Source organism: Podarcis melisellensis (assembly GCF_964234715.1).
Source record: "Podarcis melisellensis genome assembly, chromosome: 17".
NCBI lineage: Eukaryota > Metazoa > Chordata > Lepidosauria > Squamata > Lacertidae > Podarcis > Podarcis melisellensis.
In genome coordinates, this window is record NC_138534.1 from 19,069,960 (window position 1) to 19,092,966 (window position 23,007).

At 42.5% G+C, this 23,007-nt stretch overlaps 1 protein-coding gene across 1 annotated transcript in view; it reads right to left on the minus strand.

Moving 5' to 3' along the window:
- Window positions 1-1,953: 1,953 nt before the first annotated feature.
- Window positions 1,954-23,007, minus strand: part of LPAR1 (lysophosphatidic acid receptor 1) — a 55,619-nt gene continuing 34,565 nt past the window's right edge. Inside the window, exon 4 of the mRNA XM_081894607.1 lies at window positions 1,954-4,529. Within this exon, the coding sequence (XP_081750733.1) occupies window positions 4,228-4,529 (302 nt within the window). The 3' untranslated portion in view covers window positions 1,954-4,227. The remainder of the gene's footprint in view (window positions 4,530-23,007) is intronic.

Below are 23,007 nucleotides of genomic sequence, written 5' to 3' on the forward strand. Positions count from 1 at the left end.
CTTCATGCTATTTGAACTATGCGTCTTCACAAGTTTTTTGCTCCACTCAAAAGATGCAGATTGTGTATGCTTAATACAGTGGTAGCTCCGGTTACGAACTTAATTCGTTCTGGAGGTCCGTTCTTAAGCCGAAACCACTCGTAACATGAGGCGCGCTTTTGCTAATGGCACCTCCCGCTGCCGCCGTGCTGCGACTTCCACTCGCATCCCGGGGCAAAGTTTGCAAACGGGAGCATCTACTTCCGGGTTAGCAGAGATCGTAACCCAAAGCGTTCACAAGGGGGTATGCTGTCCCTCTTGTCTGTGCAAGGGGCATGCCTCTTCAAATAATTTTGGGTGCACCTTTCAGTGTGCTTGGAAGTAAGTTGTGGATTTTGGGGGGACACACAGAGAGGAACAGCCACCACCATTCCTCAAACAGAAGCTGCTGCTGCTTTTGCACACTAGAACTGTCAATGACTTCTGTAAATAATGTTGCTGCAAAGAAGGTGACAATAGAAGAATCTGCTGGAGCAAACAGCCTTCCATAAACGGAAGGACCCATTGGAACGAATGCGCTCTTGTCACATTTATACAAGATGCATCCCTTATGTGTCAGAGGTTGCGTGTCCACTGAGAGTCAGGGCTAGCACAGATATATTACACTAAACGCAATCATGCTACAAGTCTTAAAGGGACACAAAGATGCGGTGGATCTGGAGGAATTCTCGTGTGTGATGTGCACAGTCAACTGGTTTTTAATCTTGACATTTGAGAAACCATTTGCTAACCACTACACTTGGCCTTTCTATTTTGATCTAGCCTGCCAGATTGTTTATTTCTTCAGAGGTCGCTCTGTGCGAAAGATCAAAGAGCAGCCTTGGAATCTGCATTTCTGCTACTGAGAGAGAAGAGGCAGGTCATCATATTAAGAGTTGGTCCTTAGGTGGGCCTCCCTTGTCCCTTGAGGACCAGCTCCTCTTTCTTCAGTGACATACTGAAGTGTTGGGCTGCCTTTGGGAATAGAATTACTAGGGACATTCCCGGTTCATTCATGCTTGCCTAGCAAAACACAAGTGGGGAGGGAGTTCCTTATGAACGCTGATAAACAAGCAATGGAGTTAACATTCTCTATGGCTGCCCACAATGTGCTTTGATGTTCTGTGTTTGCGAGACAGTAAGGATGGCTCTTGGAGGAGCAGGTGACCGCATGAGCTAATGTGCCTGCGGACAGCTGTCCAAACTCTACCAACAACCCTACAACTCATAGGGCAGCACAAGGTGGAGGGAGGTGCGGCGATATGCAAGATGGGTTGAAGGTCTGCTTGCCTTTCGCTAGAGAAGATTTAATGCGACAGCAACAATCGCAGAAGAGGTAGATGAATAGTGAGGTGAAGCTAGGGATGAGTGCACCTGTCAGTTTCGGTTCCTATCGGTTTCTCATTATTCATTAAGCTCAGTTCTTCAAATTTCCATATCAGTTCGTGGGTGTGAGGTTTTGTGTTCCCTTTGTGTATACATTACAGTACAGTCGTACCTTGGAAGTCGAATGGAATCCATTCTGGAAATCCCGATTTCCAAAATGTTTGAAAACCAAAGCGTGGTTTCTGATTGGCTGCAGGAAGCTCCTGCAGCCAATCAGAAACCGCGGAAGCCCCATTGAACATTTGGCTTCCAAAAATAGTTCACAAACCAGAACAGTCACTTATGGGTTTTCAATGTTTGGGAGCCAAAACATTCGAGAACTAAGCTGTTAAAAAACCAAGGTATGACCGTAGAGTCTTGCCTATACATCTTACTGTTCGGGATATAGCTACTTTTCTACTTATTTATAAACTGCTTAATTGCCAAAGTGGCTTCTAAGCCATTTATACGATTTCTATAGTTGTAGTATAGAGGAACATTTTAGTTCTGCTTGGTTGAGGGATGCCAAACAAATCCAGTGAATGATGACAGGCACATGTACATCAAACATTACATATTCATCGAGAGAACTTTATTAGTGGCTTAGCATGGAGGGCATTTTTTTAAAAAAATTCTAACAGTCTGACTTCTTCATTAGGCAAATTACATAAGTAAAGAACAATGGGTTCATTGCTTTTCATTTCATTTCATATTTGCCATCTCACAAACTTTTGGTTAACTGGCAGGTGATTTCTGGGTACCTTTTGGTAGGATGAGCCACACTTCTCTGTTACTTTCACTTAGGATATTACTAAATATTCTATGTTTGTACATACTCTTTACCTTTTTGACATTGCTATACGTTGTTCTTAGAAATCTACATACTCTACCTCACAAACATGGTACTATCTTGAATGTGTTGCTCCAGAACATTAGAATGAGGGATCTATTTTAAGCAAAGGTCTCAAGCAAATGTTCTGTCCGATGTATGCAGATTCTCAGCACAGAAGGCCTGCAAATTTGTTACTGATGTAGCGAGCTACACCAATATCACAACGGTCCCAAATTCTTTTTTCCTTTTTTTTTTTAATCCTTAGCCTTCACTATAGAGAGCTCTTTATATTTAATCTCCATCGAGAGATTACAGTAACGAAAGCAAAGGCTTAACTCTAAATCCATTTTTCTAAATAAGAAATCTTGTTTGTAGGAACGGAATACTAACACATTTTCATTGTGATACTGATTTATGTTGCCTGTAAAACAAAAAGCAAAACCAAACAGAAATTGGACTTTGAGTCAAGGAAATAGTTGGATGACAAGGAAAATTAGGGCCGAGGTGCAAAAGCACTCAGGATTTGCCACCTCTTTCTTAGGTAGCAAATGTGGGGTGACTTTTTTGTGTGTGGGGGCAGGGAGGGATGACTGAATCAGTTCATCTGATTTCCGGTGAGAGTTGCCTACCGTAGTAAGATTGCCTTTTCCTACATCTTAAAATACGCTGTCTGTGAGGGTGATGGTGGTGATAAGTTCCATCTCTCTACCCACTGCCATTTGAACCTTAAACCTCAGTGAACAGAATATGAGATCCAGTCCTGGCATGAGTGGAGAGAGGCCTGCTGTTGCCATTCTCACAGCCAGTGGCTTTAAAAATAAAGAAAAGATAGCCCCACTAGATTAAGCATTTCCCACTTAAACTAGATAAATCTGTCATCCCCCTCAATCCTGTCACAGGCTTTTTTAGGGCGAGTAAGAGGAAAACTGGCCACATACATCCCAGCCCTAAGCAATATGAAAAAATCCAAAAGAAATATCTCCCACTCTGTGCAAAACAGCGAAGAAAATTCCTTCTTTAAAAAAAAGTTTTACTTTCCCCAAAAGTAAAATCCCTTTAATTAGAAGACTTGACACTACAAATACACTTAAAAAACATACGCATGGTCATGCTTCACCTTAGCCAATTTGAAGGTGGCTCTTTCAGAATTTTATAATCCACCATATGATCTGGCCATGAGAAACTTCTTAAAACTTCCAGTATATGTCACGCAGATTGCTTAATTCTTTACTAAAGAACGCTAAATGTCTTGGGGGCAATATACCCAGTCACCAAACAACTTTTAATTCCCACCGATTTCAGTGTGAGAATTAAGCACATCCATATCTTCAACAAGCCTGCTTTCAAACTCTAGTAAATCAAGGGAAAGACATTCATTTCCCAGCCGCTATATTGACAACTGTAGTAGTAAAACAGGTGTTTTTCATTGTTATTGGCAGTGTAAATAAAAATGAAGGCTACAACAGGTTTCTGTCCTTGCCCTGAAAATGTCCATCACAAAGCATGCTGATGGGGATAATTATTAATGAAATGCATTTTAAAAACAACAACAAGGAGGAAGCCTAAATTTCTAAATGAGAAGGCACTGAAGCAGTTATTAAGCTTAATTAATTGGAGATGCTTTCAGTTAGGGCCATCACAAAAATATCATCTGATGAAGGCTAGTTATGAGTAGCTTTAAAAATGGCTTTCCCAAACGTTTGTCAGCTTCCCAGTGTAAGCAGCTCGTTTTCTACTTCCACCAAGCAGAAGATAAAAACAAAACAACAGTGAGGCTTCTAAAGACCGGGCAGTTTTTGTGGACTGGGCACTGGTGAATAAAGTACTATCGTCCATTAGTGATTAAAGTAGAGCTTAGTAAAATTGTTATTCTCCTCTGCTTCCAAGACCTCCAACAATGTTGTCAATTGTTTTATAACTAGTAATCCACCCAGCACTAAATTCTCATGTGTGGGTGTCTTGTTTTTGTTTCCTTAAAAAAAGAAAAACAAAAAACCCCTTTCAGTTCAATTTCAAACCACAGAGTGATCATTACTACACACTCCAGCCAAGATGGTGTGGTTGAGTGAAGAAGCAGATCGGTCAGAGCCTTCTGTTGGGCCATTGGCATTTTCGTTCCGCTGACAACAAAGAATCTGTTTGAAGGTCGCGCTCATTTCTTTGTCCCGGTAAGAGTAGATGATGGGGTTCATGGCAGAGTTGAATTCAGCAAGTAACAAGAAGAATTTTTCATATGCCAGGACATTGCACTGCGGGCAGCAAACATCGAGGAGCAACAAGACTAATCCTGGAGTCCAGCAGATTATAAAAGCACCTGGAATGAAGAGGGAGAAATAATATATATGAATATCTCACGAGTAAGACTACGGGCTAAATTGAACACCTCAAGCATAGACAAAAGATTATTATATCTGATTAACTGCCTTTATAAAGACACTGTGCTGAAAGTGTGTTGCTCTACAAATGGCCAACTTACAGGATCTGTACCAGCCACAAAGGGAGTCAAGCAAGGATGCATTTTAGCTCCGGCATTCTTTAACCTGTACATAAGCGACATGGTCCAGTGTCTAACATCTCCAGAGTTCCATGCCCCTAAACTGGCCTCAGAACCAATCTCTGTACTATTATATGCTGATGATGCAGTTCTCTTATCCCAAACATAAATAGGCCTAAAAAGATTGATAAGAGAATTCTCAGTGTATTGCCAGAGAGAAGACCTGGTCGTAAACTATCAGAAAACCAAAGTTATGGTTCTCTCAAGAAAATATAGGCCCCACAGTTGGCGTATCAGCCAATCAAACAGGTCAAAGCTTTCAAATATTTGGGCCTTATCTTTCAGTCCACGGGGTCATGCTATGACCATTGGCTAATGTGAATAAAGTTTTATCTGTCTATCTGTCTATCTATCTGTCTATCTATCATCTATCTATCTATCTATCTATCTATCTATCTATCTATCTATCTATCTACATCTATCATCTATCTATCATCTATCTATCTATCTATCTATCTATCTATCTATCTATCTATCTACATCTATCATCTATATCTATCTATCTATCTATCTATCTATCTATCTATCTATCTATCTATATCTATCTATCTATCTATCTATCTATCATCTATCTATCTACATCTATCTATCTATCTATCTATCTATCATCTATCTATCTATCATCTATCTATCTATCTATCTATCTATCTATCTATCTATCTATCATCTATCTACATCTATCATCTATCTATCTATCTATCTATCTATCATCTATCTATCTATCTATCTATCTATCTATCTATCTATCTATCATCTATCTATCTATCTATCTATCTATCTATCTATCTATCTATCTATCATCTATCTATATCTATCTATCTATCTATCTATCTATCTATCTATCTATCTATCTATCAATCATCTATCTATCCACATATTCTGCACACATTCACAACATTTTAAATATTATGCCTTTCCTCCAAGGCGCTCAATGCCATGCATGGTATTCAGTTATGTTCATTACTTTCAACAGGTCTACTTTGAGTGAAGACCAGTTAATCCTCAGCTTTGTGTGGTAGGCTAGGCTGAGATATTGATTAGCACAGAGTGCTTCAGGACTAAGCAGGGATTTGAATCTAAGTCTGTGGTAAGAATCCAGTATCTTGGTGCTGCCGAGGTATTTTTAGAAGCGAAAAATAAATAAAAAATACTATGGTTTTTAAATGGACAGTGTAATTTATAAGTTTGGACCTGTCATGCCAAAAATTGGCTGAAGCCACACTAAAGTCATCTTTGGGTCTGCCATTTTGATTCAAAATGGTGGTCAGCATCCCAAAGTTGTCGAAGACCTCCCCCCACCCCCATTGGGAACTCTTATGCCAAATTTGGCGTTGGTACCTCAAGAAGCGGCTAAACCTACAGAGAACCATATTCCAAAACACATGTTGTAAACCTCCTTGTGACCATTTTTGGTGAAAGGTAGTATAAAAATCTTTTGAGTGAACAAACAAGCCTCAAAGTAGGAAAGAACCCATTTCATATGCCTTTCAGGGAAAGTTTGCAAGACACATTCAGTGGAACATGGGATGGGATGAAATGGGGGAGAAGCAGGGACAGTCGTATTTCTGATCCGCGTCAGTTTTTCTACTGGTTGGTTCACTTCCGTCCTCATAAATATGTGAATTAAAAAGTAAAGCATGAAAAGCCACATTTAAATTTGCATTTTATCGCAAAATACATTTTTAAAATGTATTTTATCTCAACATACGCATTTCTAAAGGTATTTTATCCCAAAATACGCCATTTAAAACACAAACAACATTTCGGTGTCGTCGTCCCCCGCCAATAAATGCATTGCAAAATTTGGATAAGTGTGGAATCTAAAAGGTAGGAATGTTCCAACCTGTATATTCAGTCAGCTTGCCCAAATATGCTGTGGTATGCTCCCCTAAACCTCAGGGTGTTTGCAGCCCCCTTTTATGCCAGATGGCAGTGTCTTCAACTCCTCTTGGCATGAAGAGCCTCAGCTCATCATAGGGTAGGACAGAAGACAGCCTCTCTCTTTCTGCTCCCTCCTACAAACCATTAGCCACACTCAAAATCTTCCTTACAAGTGTGCTTATGCCTGCTCCACTACACCCAAGCTTGCTTTCTTCAGCCTCGTCACATAGGCAGACCAAACAAAATTCTCCTCTAGCCATAATAATGCCATTTTTCCTGAGGACTATGAGAAAAGTAACCCTCATACTCTTGCATTAACCAGATTTTTGTTTTTACATGCTTTTTGCACGCGTAGCCATATGAAAGGAATAATTCTATCAAGGACTGACCTTCCAAGATTCTGAACAGATGGCCACTTACTATAAGTGAGCAAAAATCTAATCTATTATTTGACTTGGGAACATAACCCTTCAAAACAACTATGTGGATTTCTGCAGCACAGCTTCTCGGCATCTATTAAAATACCTGCAGTAAAGACAAGCAAGATTTCCTGTTGTCCCCACATTTTGGGGGTGGGAGGCGATTTAGCTACTCCTTGAAGGAAATTGCTATATTGAACTGTTTAAGCAAGCCAGAGGTAACATAACAAGAAGGTTGGTGGTGGTGTATGCATAGGAATAGTTCAATTGGTAGAGCACAAGACTCTTAATCTCAGGGCCATGGCTTTGAGCGCCACATTGGGAAAAAGATTCCTGCATTCCAGGGGCTTAGATGGCCCTCATGTTATATATATTCCAACTCTAAAATTCAAATGTGATTTCGAATATTTCAGCACATGCCTGAAAAGCAAGAGCTGCAACCATCTTGAAATGAAATCCATAAGGCGTTTGAAAGAATATAGCATGCTGGGCCAAAAATATGAAAAGGATCAAAATGGTTGTCTTGATCTTCAGTGGATCACCTCTCAGCATGGAGATGCTGGAGAACAAGGCTCTACACTGCAGGTTAATCCCCACGGAAGCCTTAAAACAGAGGTATTCAAGCAGTTCAATTGCCAGGGGCCCATTGCCATGACAGATCCCATTGCTGACAGTGCACTGACATACATAGCTATCCTGTAACCCAAAGGTAGGTTAGGCTGCGAGTGAGTGACTGGCCCAAGCCCACCTAGTGAGCTTCATAGCTGTATGGCAACTGGAACCATGGTCTTCCAGGTCTTATGGTGTCATGGTCTGGTTCATGGGTGATCAAAGTCCTGGCAGGGGACATCAGGACTGGGGGCAAGATGGCAGGGTGGGAGCAGGAATGGGTTTCCAGAAGCCAGGAGTCAAGAAGCCAAGGGTCCAAGGGTCAGGAAGCAAGGAGTCACGAAGTCAGGGGTCCGAGGATCAAGAAGCAAGGCAGGGAACATGTTGCTGTGGCAAAGAGCCGAAGGGAAAATGCTGACCTTATAACCCTTCCTGGCTCTTGCCACCAGGTGCTGTGAGTTACCAATCGGCCTCACCTGTGAGGCCACACCTTGCCTCTTCAGAACAAACTTAGGAAGGCCCCAGTCCTGCAAAGTCCTATTGGTCACAGTGCACCTGACATATGGTGACATTCCAACCACAACATCACATTGATCTGTCACTACTTAGAGTGTTGCTGCTGCCACAGCCAAGTAAATCCTCCAGGACCTACTGATAGATGAGTAGGCTTTCTCAAGAGCACAATGCCTAGGGACCACTCAAACCTGGAACTGGTCCCAGTTCCCAGAATAAGAACAGCTCCATGAAGAGCAGCTCTGTAAACCAAACAGCCTGAAAGATAGGTTTTCCATTGTTATGTTTCTTCCCCTGCAATGTGCATATATATGGTATGGCATGACTCACTTTGCATGACACAACAGCTAGATTCAACATGCCTGGTCGCTGCTGTGGACAAACTAAGACCTGATTTAAATGTTGCACCAGGGATGTGAGAAAAACCCATGTTGGCAAGTTGGTTATATCACTCATGCATGCAGCTTTACTACATTATGGATCGACGATCTCTATAGGTGTTCAGTACATGGTGACTGTGGTCTGGGTCAGTTGAAACAAGAAGCAGCAGGTAGAATGCCGTTAAGTGTCTTGTTTTCTTTTGATTTTGTTTTACATTTCCAGTGTCACCTTTTAATCAGGCCTAAGCATGTGCTCCAGGGACGTGGGTGGCGCTGTGGGTTAAAGCACAGAGCCTAGGACTTGCCGATCAGAAGGTTGGCGGTTCGAAACCCTGTGACAGGGTGAGCTCCCGTTCTTCGGTCCCTGCTCCTGCCCACCTAGCAGTTCGAAAGCACGTCAGTGCAAGTAGATAAATAGGTACCGCTCCGGCGGGAAGGTAAACGGTGTTTCCATGCGCAGCTCTGGTTCGCCAGAAGCGGCTTAGTCATGCTCGCCACATGACCCGGAAGCTGTACACCAGCTCCCTCGGCCAATAAAGCGAGATGAGCGCCACAACCTCAGAGTCAGTCACGGCTGGACTTAATGGTCAGGGGTCCCTTTACCTTTACCTTAAGCATGTGCTCTAGATAGAACATAGTGGAGGTTCTTTTGCTTACAATATGCAAAGGGTTCTCCAAGGATATGAAATCTGAAATCCAAAAGCTCTAAACTATCCCGTTTCAACTCTTGTACTAATTGCAATGGGACAATATTCTTATTTCAAATGACAGGGTAAGAGTCTGTTTGAAAAGTTATCCAACAAACAGCTGAGGTATCTCTCAAGCATGACACATTTTATTTTTCTAATGGGGTAGGATTATCTGGTGACACAGGAATGCGCCTGCCCTTTCCAAATCACACACCATGGGGAGTCTACTATTCTAGGCTACTCCCAGTTCCAAAATATTTCATCCCTTATTCCTGAACATGAAAAGAGGATCAGTATTTTTCATGAACCAAAAAAGGATTATTATTTTTTTGTTTCGCTTGGAGAAGGAATCAATGAGGCAAAACCAGAAGAAATGAACAGATGGTGCCAAGGTAATAAAAACCTTAAAGGTGAGCATGGCAGAAGGGAAGTTATTTCAAGTCTTTGATAAAAAGAGAGAGAGAGAGAGAGAGAGAGAGAGAGAGAGAGAGAGAGAGAGAGAGAGAGAGAGAGAGAGAGAGAGGAGGCATTCGAAGGGGCTCAGTTACTCCTACATAATTTATACCTCCTGGCTTCTAGGCCTGTCTTATCCTTGTAATCCAAAGGAATTTTGTTTTTATCATCATTGATTCCAGATTCCTAAACAAGGGAATAATAAGGCATGGGAAGAATGTTTGCAAATCCAAAGTTGTGGACCAATTAGCTTCATCCGTGGAGAGAAGCAATGAAGTCTAATGGGCATGGCTGAGTTGGGGCTGACAGGATTCCTATGTAGGCTTGAGAAGATGGATGGGATAAGAATTGGATTGATACGTGTAAATAAAATAGGTTACCTAATTCATTCACCACCTGCTCAAGACTGCCTGTCAAGTAGCTCTGGCCTACTGTGGGCTCACCAGTTCTTTGAACATATGTTGCAGCAATTAAAAAGTACCTCTTTATACTCTGACTGCAGTTGGGTTGCACAGGTCAAGGCAAAGTCGTGTGAAATTGACCCTAATGACCAGTCACCCAGAGCAAGGGGGGAATATGCCTGAAGCTTTTCCACAAATCCAACTTGGGAGTTTCTTCTCCATGTTTCAAACTAACATTTATTTCCGTCACATGTTTTGGGACAGAAGTGATGCTCAAAAATACTTATCAGCATGCTTAGCTTAAAAAAAGAAATACGGAAAAGCCAGGAACATTGTATTAAGAGGACGTTTTTTGCACAAAATGAGGTTCTGGGAATATCCCTCTGCTGTGCCACTGATTTCTGCACAAACCATATCACATTATATTCTAAGGTTCACAGTATAGCTTAGGCAACACCACTCACATCTGATCTGAGCTAAGTAACAGGCTTCACACATATAGTGGTACCTTGGTCCTCAAACTTAATCCGTTCCAGGAGTCCGTTCAACTCCCGAAACCGTTCAAAAACCAAGACACAGCTGATTGGCTGCAGGAGCTTCCTGCACTCAATCAGAAGCAGTGTTGGACATTTGGGTTCTGAAAAATATTCCCAAACTGGAACACTCACTTCTGGGTTTGTGGCATTTGGGAGCCTATTTGTTCAGGAGCCAAGCCTTTCAAGTACCAAGGTACCACTGTACATGTAATGATTTTTATTTTTTAAAAGAACCCATTAACACAGTCTTCTTTTATGGAGCAAAAAGTCATAGTTCATACGGTGCCACGTAGAATGGAATTTATATTTCAGTATCAATTGGGGGAAACTGAAAGCACTTCAAATGCTAGGGCTGGATTTCTTAATGACGCAGGCAAAGTAAGTTTTCATTCTTCAGTTAACAAACTGAACTGCTTAGATAAACAGAGGAACTTTAAAGAGGACAGAAGTATTTGAGTCAGGACAGTCAGGATTTTCAATGGTATCTAAAACCAGAAAGATAATGTGAAACTAATGTTATGAATGAGGCCCAGCTGTTGTCAAGACAATTTGAAGCATTTACCCGTTACAAAAGTTATAATGCAGTCCCCATGGAATCCCATCCCTGCCAAAACTCTGACACTAACAGGAAGTGTTTGTGTCTTTATCATCTTTTATCAGTTAAACAACTTCTCTGCTATGCTGCTTCAGTGCAAACGCTATTTAAAAAGTCTGAGATACGGCATTAAAACATATGAGGCATTTGGCCTGTGTTGGTGCCTATAGATTATGACACGAGTTTTAATTTGATGCTCTATGAGCAGCCAACTGGGGTTAGAAGGGGACTATTCTGCTGTTTTCCATTTCTGCTGGCAATGTGACTATACTCCTTAAATACACCAGAATAGGAGATCTAGTTAATGTAGAGCAATCTCAAGTTACAGAACATCAGGAATAGTGGTGAGCTGGAAAGAGAGGGCTGAGTTTCACAAAAATTTCTCCCTTCCTCAGCGATTTTTGTGTGAAAGTGTTAATGGGGTTTACTAAAACACTGCATTGGCAGTGTCCTTGGTTTCATCAGTGATGGGCCAATACATTTGGGCAAATAACTAAGGCATCTCAACTTCACCCTGTTGAGAAGGCAACCAGGCCGACACATTGCCATGTTCTTGCACCATTCTGATGATCATCATTACATTTATGTTGCACGTTTCTCCAAGCAACTCAATGTGGTGTACATAGGCTCACAATAACCATTTAAGTAGGTCAGGAGAGAAATTCAATTTAGTTTGCATTTAAAGGTGAATCCAGCTACCTTGCACTTTCTGAAGCAATACATGAACTGAAACACAGGTCTTAGTATAACCACCACACACCACACGCGGTGGCGCTCTGGTCTAAACCATTGAGTGTCTTGGGCTTGCCAATCAGAAGGTTGGCGGGTCGAATCCCGGTGACGGGGTGAGCTCCCGCTGCTCTGTCCCAGCTCCTGCCAACCTAGCAGTTCGAAAGCACAACGTGCAAGTAGATAAATAGGTACCACTGTGGCGGGAAGGAAACCGACATTTCCATGTGCTCTGGTTTCCATCACAGTGTTCTGTTGCACCAGAAGCGGTTTAGTCCTGCTGGCCACATGACCCAGAAAGCTGTCTGTGGACAAACACCGGCTCCCTCGGCCTGAAAGCGAGTTGAGCGCCGCAACCCCAGTTGCGTAATGAGGGAAACGGCACCAGGCGGCAGCACAGAGGGAAATCACAATAATGGGAAACAGCTATAGAAAAAGAATATTGGGTGTTTTTTTGGGGGGGGTGGAATAAGACTGAAATCCTATGTGCACTTACTGTTTAAAGAAGTGTGACTTAATTCCAGGTGGTGTGTATAGAGTTGTACTACATGTCTTATTAAACTCAGCGAGGTTCGTTTCTGAATAGGTTCCTTTAAGGTTGTCTCAGTTCTGGCCTTGTGGGAGGGGAAATGGCGGAGGTCAGAATAAGCTGGAAGTTCCAAGGTTTTAGTTTGCCACACAACACAATAGACCCTAGCTGTTACTCTTAGCCATATGTTTTTGTGAAACTCAATGTACTTCATGCTCTGTAAGCTCCTCCAGTATAATGGAAGTTTGGTTGCTTCCAGATGGGTGCTTATTGTTTGATCGGTGCTCCTCGTGCATGGAAATTCCCCACAGCTTCCATATGTTGGCATCAAACTGGTAGTCTGTATTTTCCCCTCACTTAATCCTGATGGGCCCTTTCCACAGAAAATACAACCAGTTATTTTAAAAGGGAACCTGTTCCCAAAAACCCATTTACAACATCTGTACTGTCCTTCTACAGCAGGCATCTCCAAACTCGGCCGTCCAGATGTTTTGGGACTACAATTCCCATAATCCCTAGCTAACAGGACCAGTGGTCAGGGATGGTGGGAATTGTAGTCTGGAGAGCCGAGTTTGGGGATGCCTGTTCTACAGTACAGTGGTACCTCGGGTTAAGTACTTAATTTGTTCTGGAGGTTTGTTCTTAACCTGAAACTGTTCTTAACCTGAAGCACCACTTTAGCTAATGGGGCTTCCTGCTGCTGCCACGCCACCGGAGCACGATTTTTGTTCTTATCCTGAAGCAAAGTTCTTTACCCGAGGTACTATTTCAGGGTTAGCGGAGTCTGTAACCTGAAGCGTATGTAACCCGAGGTACCACTGTATTAAGCTGCAAGCATCCTTGGTGCTGGCAACCCATACATCTGGATACTCTTGCTAATTCATTAAAAATGTTGAGGCATAAGGGATTTTGCGTGAGTGCAAGCAGTTGCACTGGGTGATCTTCCAGCTTTCTGAGATACTACTACCTGAAAAAATGTGGTTGTTGAAAAACAAGCATGAGGAAATTAGTGCAGCACTTTCTGTCTTTGGCATGAACCAAAGTACTGCCACTCATTAGGCATCGGCCAAAATAAAGGCAGGCTAATTAAAGGATGCAGATTACAGGGCTGGGAGCAGAAGGAATTCAGGGGGTCATTCATCGCTTCTGAGCTACAGTGTTGAACTGGGTCCATTAATTTACTGATAGCTGAATCAAACAATGCTCAGCGGTCCCGCATTTCTAAGCACTGTTTTGGAAAGCACCACATCCCTGTAAAAACACAACATCTAAAAGGGTTGCCATCTAAAGCTGCTCCTTAACGCACTGATGGAGCTGACATTTTCCCACAGCAAACAACAATGGTCTAAAAGGGGCGTGCTATTTCCAGAAAAATGGCAAGCAACCCTCTTTTTTTAAAAAAAAAACATTCCCCAGATGAAAACATGTAACTTAGGCAAGCTGAATAGCTTAAGCACCTTTCAGGATTTAATCCAAATACATTCAAAACACTACAAACCACTTGCCAATTTTGCTTTAAGGACAATAAATACACCAGCTCTGTGAATGCAAAGATATTTTGAAATCGGGGCCACTGCTGGAACAATCTCCGTGGCAATGAAGCAGCAACACAACCATGTTATTGCAAGATCCATGGCTCACCACAAGAGGTCACCTGAAGCACAAAGTGAAAGTCAGAAATAATTGGCTCAAAGGCACTATTCACATTTGACTTCTCAACTGTGTGATAAATATATCTAAGAGCATTGTCATTTCTTTAGTTTATGCATCACAGGGCAGGGGGCTACTTTTAAAACCGTTAAGTCTTATATTTGCTACTATTTTTTAAAATCCACCTTGAAGTTCAGCAATATATTATTATTATTATTATTATTATTATTATTATTATTACTACTACTACAGATTCCTTATTAGTGCTGCCTGGGAACTTGACCCGAGGGCAAGTCCCTTTGAGTAATCTCCATGCTACTGATGGGGATGCCCTTGTTTTCATTTACACGAGTGAACCTCTGGGTAGATTTGAATCCAAGCGACATACCCCAAACTATAAGGCAGCCTGCGCACTGGAACAAATTAAAACCACCTTTCTTGCTTTTAAAAATATAGGCCTGCCAACATTTTCCTGTGTTGTTGAAGTATCGTATTTTACTAATGCTTTCATGTCATATTGACATTCAATCCAAAGCACATATTGGCCTATATTTAGAGCCAGCTCTCTCTCAGCTTTTATATAAGGGCGCAGTACTGTACCACAAAGGTTGGACTCCAACTCTCATCAGGCCCCCAGCCAGCATGACCAGTGGTCAAGGATGCTGGGAGCTGTAGACCATAAGCACTTGGAAACATTCCCCACTTCAGCCATATAAGAACAGTGTTAGCAGTCGGCCAAGGATGCGACTCAAGAGCTAAGGGGTTGGTCAGGTTGGATCCCACCAAGGGTGGAAGTCCAGTGGAGGGGCACACAAATTGTGCCTCTCTGGCTCTCGGAGTGGCTAGGAACCCACCTGCCCGCTCCCTGGGCTGCTCCTTCGCTGCTCTGGGCAGCCGAGAGAGGTGCGTAGGCTCCTTTGTCCGCCTTGGTGGAGGAATCCGGTTGCTGGTGTGGGCCATTGCAGCAGCCCTGCGGGGGCCCCTCCCCAGTCAACCAGTGGTGTTATCAAAAGTATGGGTAGAGCACCCAGTGAGCCTGGGATGGAGAGAGCAGGAAAGAGCTGCAGGATGAGGAAAAAGCAAGGTAAGGAGGAGGAAGGAGGGAAGACAGTGAGTGGAGGGATGGATGGAGGCAGGCAGGCAGGCAAGCCGACCAACAGTGTAGGAGGAGTGGAGGCGGAGTAGGACAGACCTGACCCCAATGGCCGAGTGTGAAAGGCAACAAAAAGTGAACTTTTGGAGTTTCTGGTCCATGGCCTCTCCCATAATTATTGTAGGAAGCTGCCTTATAACGAGCCAGCCCATTGGTCCATGTGCTCAGTATTGTCAACACTGACTGGTGACGACTGCCTCCCCCCAGGTTTGAGACAGGGTATTCTCAACCCTACCTATAGATGCTGAGGGTTGAATCTGGGGTCTTCTGTATGCAAACCAGGTACTCTGCCAGTGAGTTTTGGCTCAGTAATTTATATTAGTAATTTCAACAGCACTTTTCATTCAGTGTTAGAGCTCAGATACTCAACGAATAACTCTGAGGCCACATTATACTGATCTCTGTTGGTAGGCACGCCTTTGTAAACACCCTAAATTGAGTTCTAATTAATATTTTCTGCAAGGAAGACGAATATATCAGAAAAGAATAATATCTCCTTTAAGAATGTATGGGTTCAGTGGTGACCCTGCAGTAGTTTTCCTTACTCGAAAGCCTTTATTCAGTGTCTGTTCTAGAAACAGTCCATTCTGGAAGTATCTCTCAATTCACAACACATTTTTTGATATTTTGATATATATATATTTAAAGAGGGGTTTAAGTGGGTTAAGTACAGCCTGTAAGCCCCAGTGCACTCTGTAGCATTCCAGAGTTACTATGGAGGTTTTCCACTAAAGAGAGGGGATTTTAAATGTAAGAGCAGCCATGCCATGTGGAAAAGCAATGGAGGCTCCTAATGCTTGGTTGAGCTGAAATAACAAGCACTGTTGATGAAAAACCCAGCTAAAAAGAAATTAAATAGTTCTTCTCTATTCAGCAGCCTTCCACTCAAGAATGCCTTTTCTCCAGCTTCAGGCTTTGCCTAACTCAGTAAAATCTTCTGGAGATATAAAATCTATATCTCAGAGATGGTGGTTAAGTAAATAATAATAGTAATACTATTATTAATAATAATAGGCAGATGAGTGCAAAAATAATTCACCCTAAATGGGGGGGAGCAGCATGGGGGGGAGCATAGTGCACAAAGGCCAAAAAATACAGCCACCAAGGAATCTTGCTGCAGCTTACACATCTGTTTCTATCATTAGAATTGTAGCTGCCACTCATAGAACAATAATTTTTATGTCCTTATGGGTTTGCCTGCAATTTAGATGGCAAATATAATAAGAAACACTGAAACAATAACATGAGGTCATGGATTAACCGTTCAAGGGCTGACTCAAGGTTTGCTAAGACTTTAGAATGTTGCTTTAGCACACTCTCAGTTGCTTGGCACTGATGATACCCGTGAAAATAGTACGCAGATGTATGTTAAGGATGTGTACCTAAGCTTACAATTCAGCCACACCCTCTTTATTTTTGATATGGCTCTTCTGCCTAGAATTCCCACAATGGAATTGAGGAGTTTCCCCACACCATTAGTTATGGACTCTGGTCCAGACTTCTGTCATTGCTGGACTTCTAATCTGCACCTATGACATTTTCTGAAAGCTCTTAATTTTATTTTGGGGAAAATACTCTTCTTACCCAGATGCATCCTCGCCTGTTGTAAACCTTGTGTCAACTGCTCCATGGGAAACTACCATAGGCTCTCTGTTGCTGGAGGAACCTTGTTTCAGAAGAGCATGAGATGTCAACTGCCCATTGTTCCTTGGACAATTTTTGAATGTGAGAATGAGCTAGTGTGGACATCCAAAGATTATTAGATCACCTTCTTGGCCCCTTAGTTTTGTTTCGTTTCACAGCTTGTCACCACATCTTTCTCTTTTTTTATGAGTAGCAATGCTGCAGAGCCTTTGTCACCTCTGTCACAGCTGCTTTCCTATGGTTCCATTAACACACAGTATTATCTTTATTTTTAAAAGCCAACAAGGCATCACACTGCCAGATAACAAAGAATGCTCATGTCATGACCTAACCTTTCCTCACTCCAGTCAAATATTCACTTTAGCAGTATACCACCTTTTTAAAATTCAAAGTAAATAAGAGTTGAAGGCGGAGAGGAAAACATAAGCAGGAACTCGATCAGTTCTGACATATTCACTGTTAAGTTGTGGGTGAACATATCAGACGACACAGCGATTCTTCAAACAGCTCTTCTTTATTCACAGGCCAGAACAGAACGGAACTGAGGAGCTCAGTCAGCCTGCTTATATAGAGCTCCAGAACTACGTAACTGTTGCAACTTTCTAAAACTATCCAATCACTGAACATCACTTTCGATCCTTCATTTGCATGCAAACTACCCAATCACTGAACGTCACTTTCGATCCTTCATTTGCATAACTATCTACAGTATCTCCCTGCTGGCCCAGGGTGAGAACTTCAGTACATAACATTCACAATTCGTAAGTGGGGTGCCACAGGGATCTATCCTGGGCCCGTTGTTGTCCAACGTATTTGAAAATGACTTGGATATTTCCGTATCCATTTTTCTACTGGTATTATTCTTAGAATGTCTGCCTTCCATTTCGCCTGGGAATGGTTACTAAGTGTTTCTGATTCTGCAATGATTTTACAAATTTGTGCTAAAGTTCCTGGCAACTGATTTACATTTGTAATTAACAGTTCAAAAATCGTCTAATTTATTACTAACTTGTATCTTCTTTTTAAGTTATTTAACATATGCTTTACTTGTAAATACTGAAGAAAACCAGCTGTTCTATTTGGTGGCATTTTGACTAATCAATCTTTCATTAAGTTTCTTTGTTTGACCAGCCTACTTTGCTTTCAGTTTCACAAGTGATTTCAAACTAAACTATTAGGTGAATTATTGTTAACAATAATGATGATCAGGCAGCAATGAAAACAGGTAATATAAAATATAGGAGGAGACTAGGATACATGCTTTTTAACAGAACATGTGGGTATAAAACGAAGCTATTGTGCAAAGGAAAAAACCACCCTCCTTTCTCTCTCACTCACACACTTCAAAGTACTTGGAATACCCACTCTTAACAGGCATTCTTTCACTGCAGCTGTGCAAACAATGATCTGCTCCATTGGCCATTCAAAAACCCTTACAAAACCCAGTTATCTTCCAAAATCTCTAGGAACACCAACGCTGCTGTGTCAGAGGTCCTCTTGGGAGCCAAATTCAATAAGGTGAATCTTTTATTAAAGACAGTGGTCCCTGTCTAAGCCAATGTGCATATATATATATATGTCTGTACAAAATTTATTCATGTGGCGCATTATTGCAATTGACTCAGTATTCATCTCATAATTTAAATCGCTGTGTACAATTATTTATGGTGCGAAGCATGTAGACAGAGACTCCCTCTCCCTTTCGTGCAGTACTGAACCTCAGATCATCCACTGGAGCTGAAGAGTGATGAGATTCAGGACAGGGAAAAGGCAGCCTGCAGTGAAACTACAGAATTCAGTAGCACAGGATGTGGTGGTGACTTGCTCATGCAAAGTAAAGCAGGAGAAGGCTATCAATGCTTAGTAGGATCAGAGGCAGCTTGCCTCAATTACAAGCTGTTGGGAGACAACAATATGAGTGATGGCTACAGCCCGATATGCCTTGCTTTGACCTTGTGTGGGGGAGGGGAGGTGTGGCCATCACCTGCCTCTCCATGCTTAAGGGTATTCCATTAAAGGAATCCAGAGGTGTTGATCTAGTCTGAAACCCTGCTGGGGGGCTAAGGCTTTGAAACGACCCCGACGGGAACACCAGGGGGAGCTTGAGTTGGTTCGCATCGACAGGGTCCCCCCTACTGGTGGCTTACCCTTACTGGTCTTCCTGCTCAATGGGCAGGAGTCAGATATAGTCAGGTCCAATCAATGCCTAAGCCAATACCGCTCACATTCTGTAATTTCAATACAGTGGTGCCTCGGGTTAAGTACTTAATTCGTTCCGGAGGTCCGTTCTTAAGCTGAAACTCTTCTTAACCTGAAGCACCACTTTAGCTAATGGGGCCTCCTGCTGCTGATGTGCCGTCGGAGCCTGATTTCTGTTCTCATCCTGAAGCAAAGTTCTTAACCTGAAGCACTATTTCTGGGGTAGTGGAGTGCGTAACCTGAAGTGTATGTAACCCGAGGTACCACTGTAAAGCTGTGGCCAAAATTTGCCCCAAAGCATAAACCTAATATCTGTGTCCTTGTGTGAGTTATTTCCAACGAGGGGTGGCTGCAGGGTCTCAACACGCAACAATATGAGTGGTGGCTATTGCCGATATGCCTATTGCGGATATGGCTATTGCCGATATGCCATAGGTAGCTGGTTAGCTACTCTGGGAAAAAGACTGCTGTGTATGTGGCAGCAAAGTTGGCATCTAGATTTATTACAAAGTTAAGTATGTGGGAAGTGAGAGCTGGACCATAAAGAAGGCTGATTGCCGAAGAACTGATGCTTTTGGATTATGGTGCTGGAGGAGACGAGAGTCCCATGGACTGCAAAAAGATCAAACCTATCCATTCTTAAGGAAATCAGTCCTGAGTGCTCACTGGAAGGACAGATCCTGAAGCTGAGGCTCCAATACTTTGGCCACCTCATGAGAAGAGAAGACTCCCTGGAAAAGACCCTGATGCTGGGAAAGATGGAGGGCACAAGGAGAAGGGGGCGACAGAGGACGAGATGGCTGGACAGTGTTCTCGAAGCTACCAGTATGAGTTTGACCAAACTGCAGGAGGCAGTGGAAGACAGGAGTGCCTGGCGTGCTCTGGTCCATGGGGTCACGAAGAGTCAGACACGACTAAACGACTAAACAACAACAAGTATGTGGGCATGGTTGACGCATAATGCTAAGCCGGTTTAATAAACCATGGTTTAGTACTATGTGCAAACCTGGTGAAAATATTTGTTATAGGGGTGCCTCAGAAAATGCCCTCCCAATGACAACTGTTCCAAAGTTTTTGTAATGTGTGATGTGGCCAGTCCACTGCAAATTTCCTCCATGCCCCGTTAGTGGCATGAGACAGAGCTGTGTTTAAGTGGCTCCTGGGCTGCCTAGCTAATGTACTGAGTGCATTTTTATTTGTCTTGGATATTCCATAAAACTAAAAAAATAAATAAATAGTCTTTTAACACCTGAATCCTGCACAAATTTACTCAGAGGGCCTTGGATCCAGGAAAGGATGCCTAGTATTTCAATCTGCTTGAAGCCCAAGTATACTGCACCAACCATGTTCCCGTAAGCTCTCTTTTCTAAAGCACATTTCGAATTTAAAACTTTTCTGCTAGGCTTTGAATCACTGCCTGACCAAAGTCCATTTCCATGCCTATGTATGCTATATAAATCAATTTCTATGTAAGCCCCAGAGCAAAGAGGCATGCTATGGAGAAGGAATTTTATGTTCTCCATTACTTTAGCTATTTCAAAAGCAGCCTTGTTAAAAAGAGAAAAGAGCTCAAACTATGAAATCATTTCCTTCTGTTTAAAATATTTTACTCGGAGGGGGGAAAACACAAAAAGAGCATGAATGGGGGGGCATCTCTTCTGTTTTGACTTTGCCCCAAGATTAAACATTTCAGCAATTCTGTGGGATGATGCAGTGTGCCAGCTCCCGACTGCTCCAGCCAGAGGTTCAAGTCATCTTAGTCATAAGTCAAAACAATGAACCCTCTTGTGAAACTCGATTGGATCCCACATCACTCATGCCACCAGGAGCAGATTTCCCCCCATCTGGAGAAGGGAAACCATCCTATTGGAGCAAAGCAAGGCTGTAAAAGAGATGGCGGGCACAATGTTAGGCATTTACTGGGCAGATAAACAAGATTCTCTTGTTTGGCCCTTCTGTGAGTACAGAGGGGATGGATGAAAACGCTTTTCTGTTCATTGGAAAGATCTGTGTCCCCCACCCCCAATCAACTATACTAAAAAGGGAATTACTTCAGAGAGAGAGAGAGAGAAGTTGCCTGTATACAATGTGGGTTTAAATGGATTCACAGGCTCTTCAAAAACGAAAGCACTTAACCTCTGATCTTAAACTCATTGCACAAAAGCACATCTCCATGACATGAGTGCAGCTTCCTTTTTGAAGAGTCACCATATTCTATACATGCAAGTGAAGATCATACAGTGGTACCTCGAGTTAAGTACTTAATTCGTTCCAGAGGTCCGTTCTTAACCTGAAACTGTTCTTAACCTGAAGCACCACTGTAGCTAATGGGGCCTCCTGCTGTTGCCGTGCCGCCGGAGCACGAATTCTGTTCTCATCCTGAAACAAAGTTCTTAACCTGAAGCACTATTTCTGGGTTAGCGGAGTCTGTAACCTGAAGCATATGTAACCTGAAGCGTATGTAACCCGAGGTACCACTGTATTTCGATTGTCGTTAGGATGCCTCCTCTTTCAATGTCCAAAAGCTGTTGCGATGGCTGAATGACTTGCAGCATCTTCAGATTATGTTCCTAGCTGTGTGAAGGGAGAACTCGCACACTTATTTATTCTGTCACATGAAGGCCACGACTCTAAGGCATTCTTTGCCACACATTCATGCAACACACATTGGAACACCATTTATCCAGTAATCGGATTTGGTGTGTACCTAATTCTCCCAATATAAAAAGAGTTAAGGCAGCTCAAACTTTGTTTAAAAGCTAGCTGCAGGGACTTTTCCTTTAAAAGAACACAAATATTTATTTTCCCCCTTTCCTCCTTCACAGCAAGAGCCTTCATTTTGTCTCAGATAACAGATGCAACAACCAGGTGCTAGGGCAATGGGGAAGCCGGAGTACTTCTCTCTTTCTCTCCACACAGTATTGTATACAAGGTTTACTGATGCATAAAGCCAAAAGTTTATTTGGAAAAATCCATGCAACATGCGGATAAACATTCAGTAATCTTTTCCACACGCATGTCTGAGAGCATATATTAGGCCTATTTAGCTTTTCCAAGACTAGGAAATACAGTCTTGGCAGAGACAGATCGCTAACATTGCCATTCATGCTGTACAGAAAGAAATGCCTGAGGTAGAATGCAGAATTTTCCACTCATTTGCTCTTTCAATGATGGCAGCTCTTGAGGGATAATTGGCAGCTTGACCTTCTACTTAGGAACTCCATTAAAACATTTCAGTTTGGAAGAACCCAAGTGCTTGATAAGTTATGGAAGTCTAAATCTGAAAGTCCAAACAGAAAGTATTATGCTCTCACTTCTCTGAAGCCTACTAAACTGGTGACGAACACCATACAGCCATGATTCTGACACTAAAAAATAATGTATACTTGGGGTACTTTTCAAATTTGTTAATTGCCTGAACAAAAACTACAGCTTTTGGTTTGCAGGCAGATATTGGGTAGCCAGTACAGTGGTACCTCAAGTTAAGTACTTAATTCGTTCCGGAGGTCCATTCTTAACCTGAAACTGTTCTTAACCTGAAGCACCACTTTAGCTAATGGGGCTTCCTGCTGCTGCCACGCCACCGGAGCATGATTTTTGTTCTTATCCTGAAGCAAAGTTCTTTACCCGAGGTACTATTTCTGGGTTAGCGGAGTCTGTAACCTGAAGCGTATGTAACCCGAGGTACCACTGTACAATGTGGTGCTTAGACTAGGACTGAGGAAGCCTAGTTAAAATTCCCATGCAGCCATAAAACTCACAGGGCTAGTCATAGTCTCTCAGTCTAACCCATCGGTAGGCAAACTAAGGCCCGGGGGCCGAATCTGGCCCAATCACCTTCTAAATCCGGCCCACGGA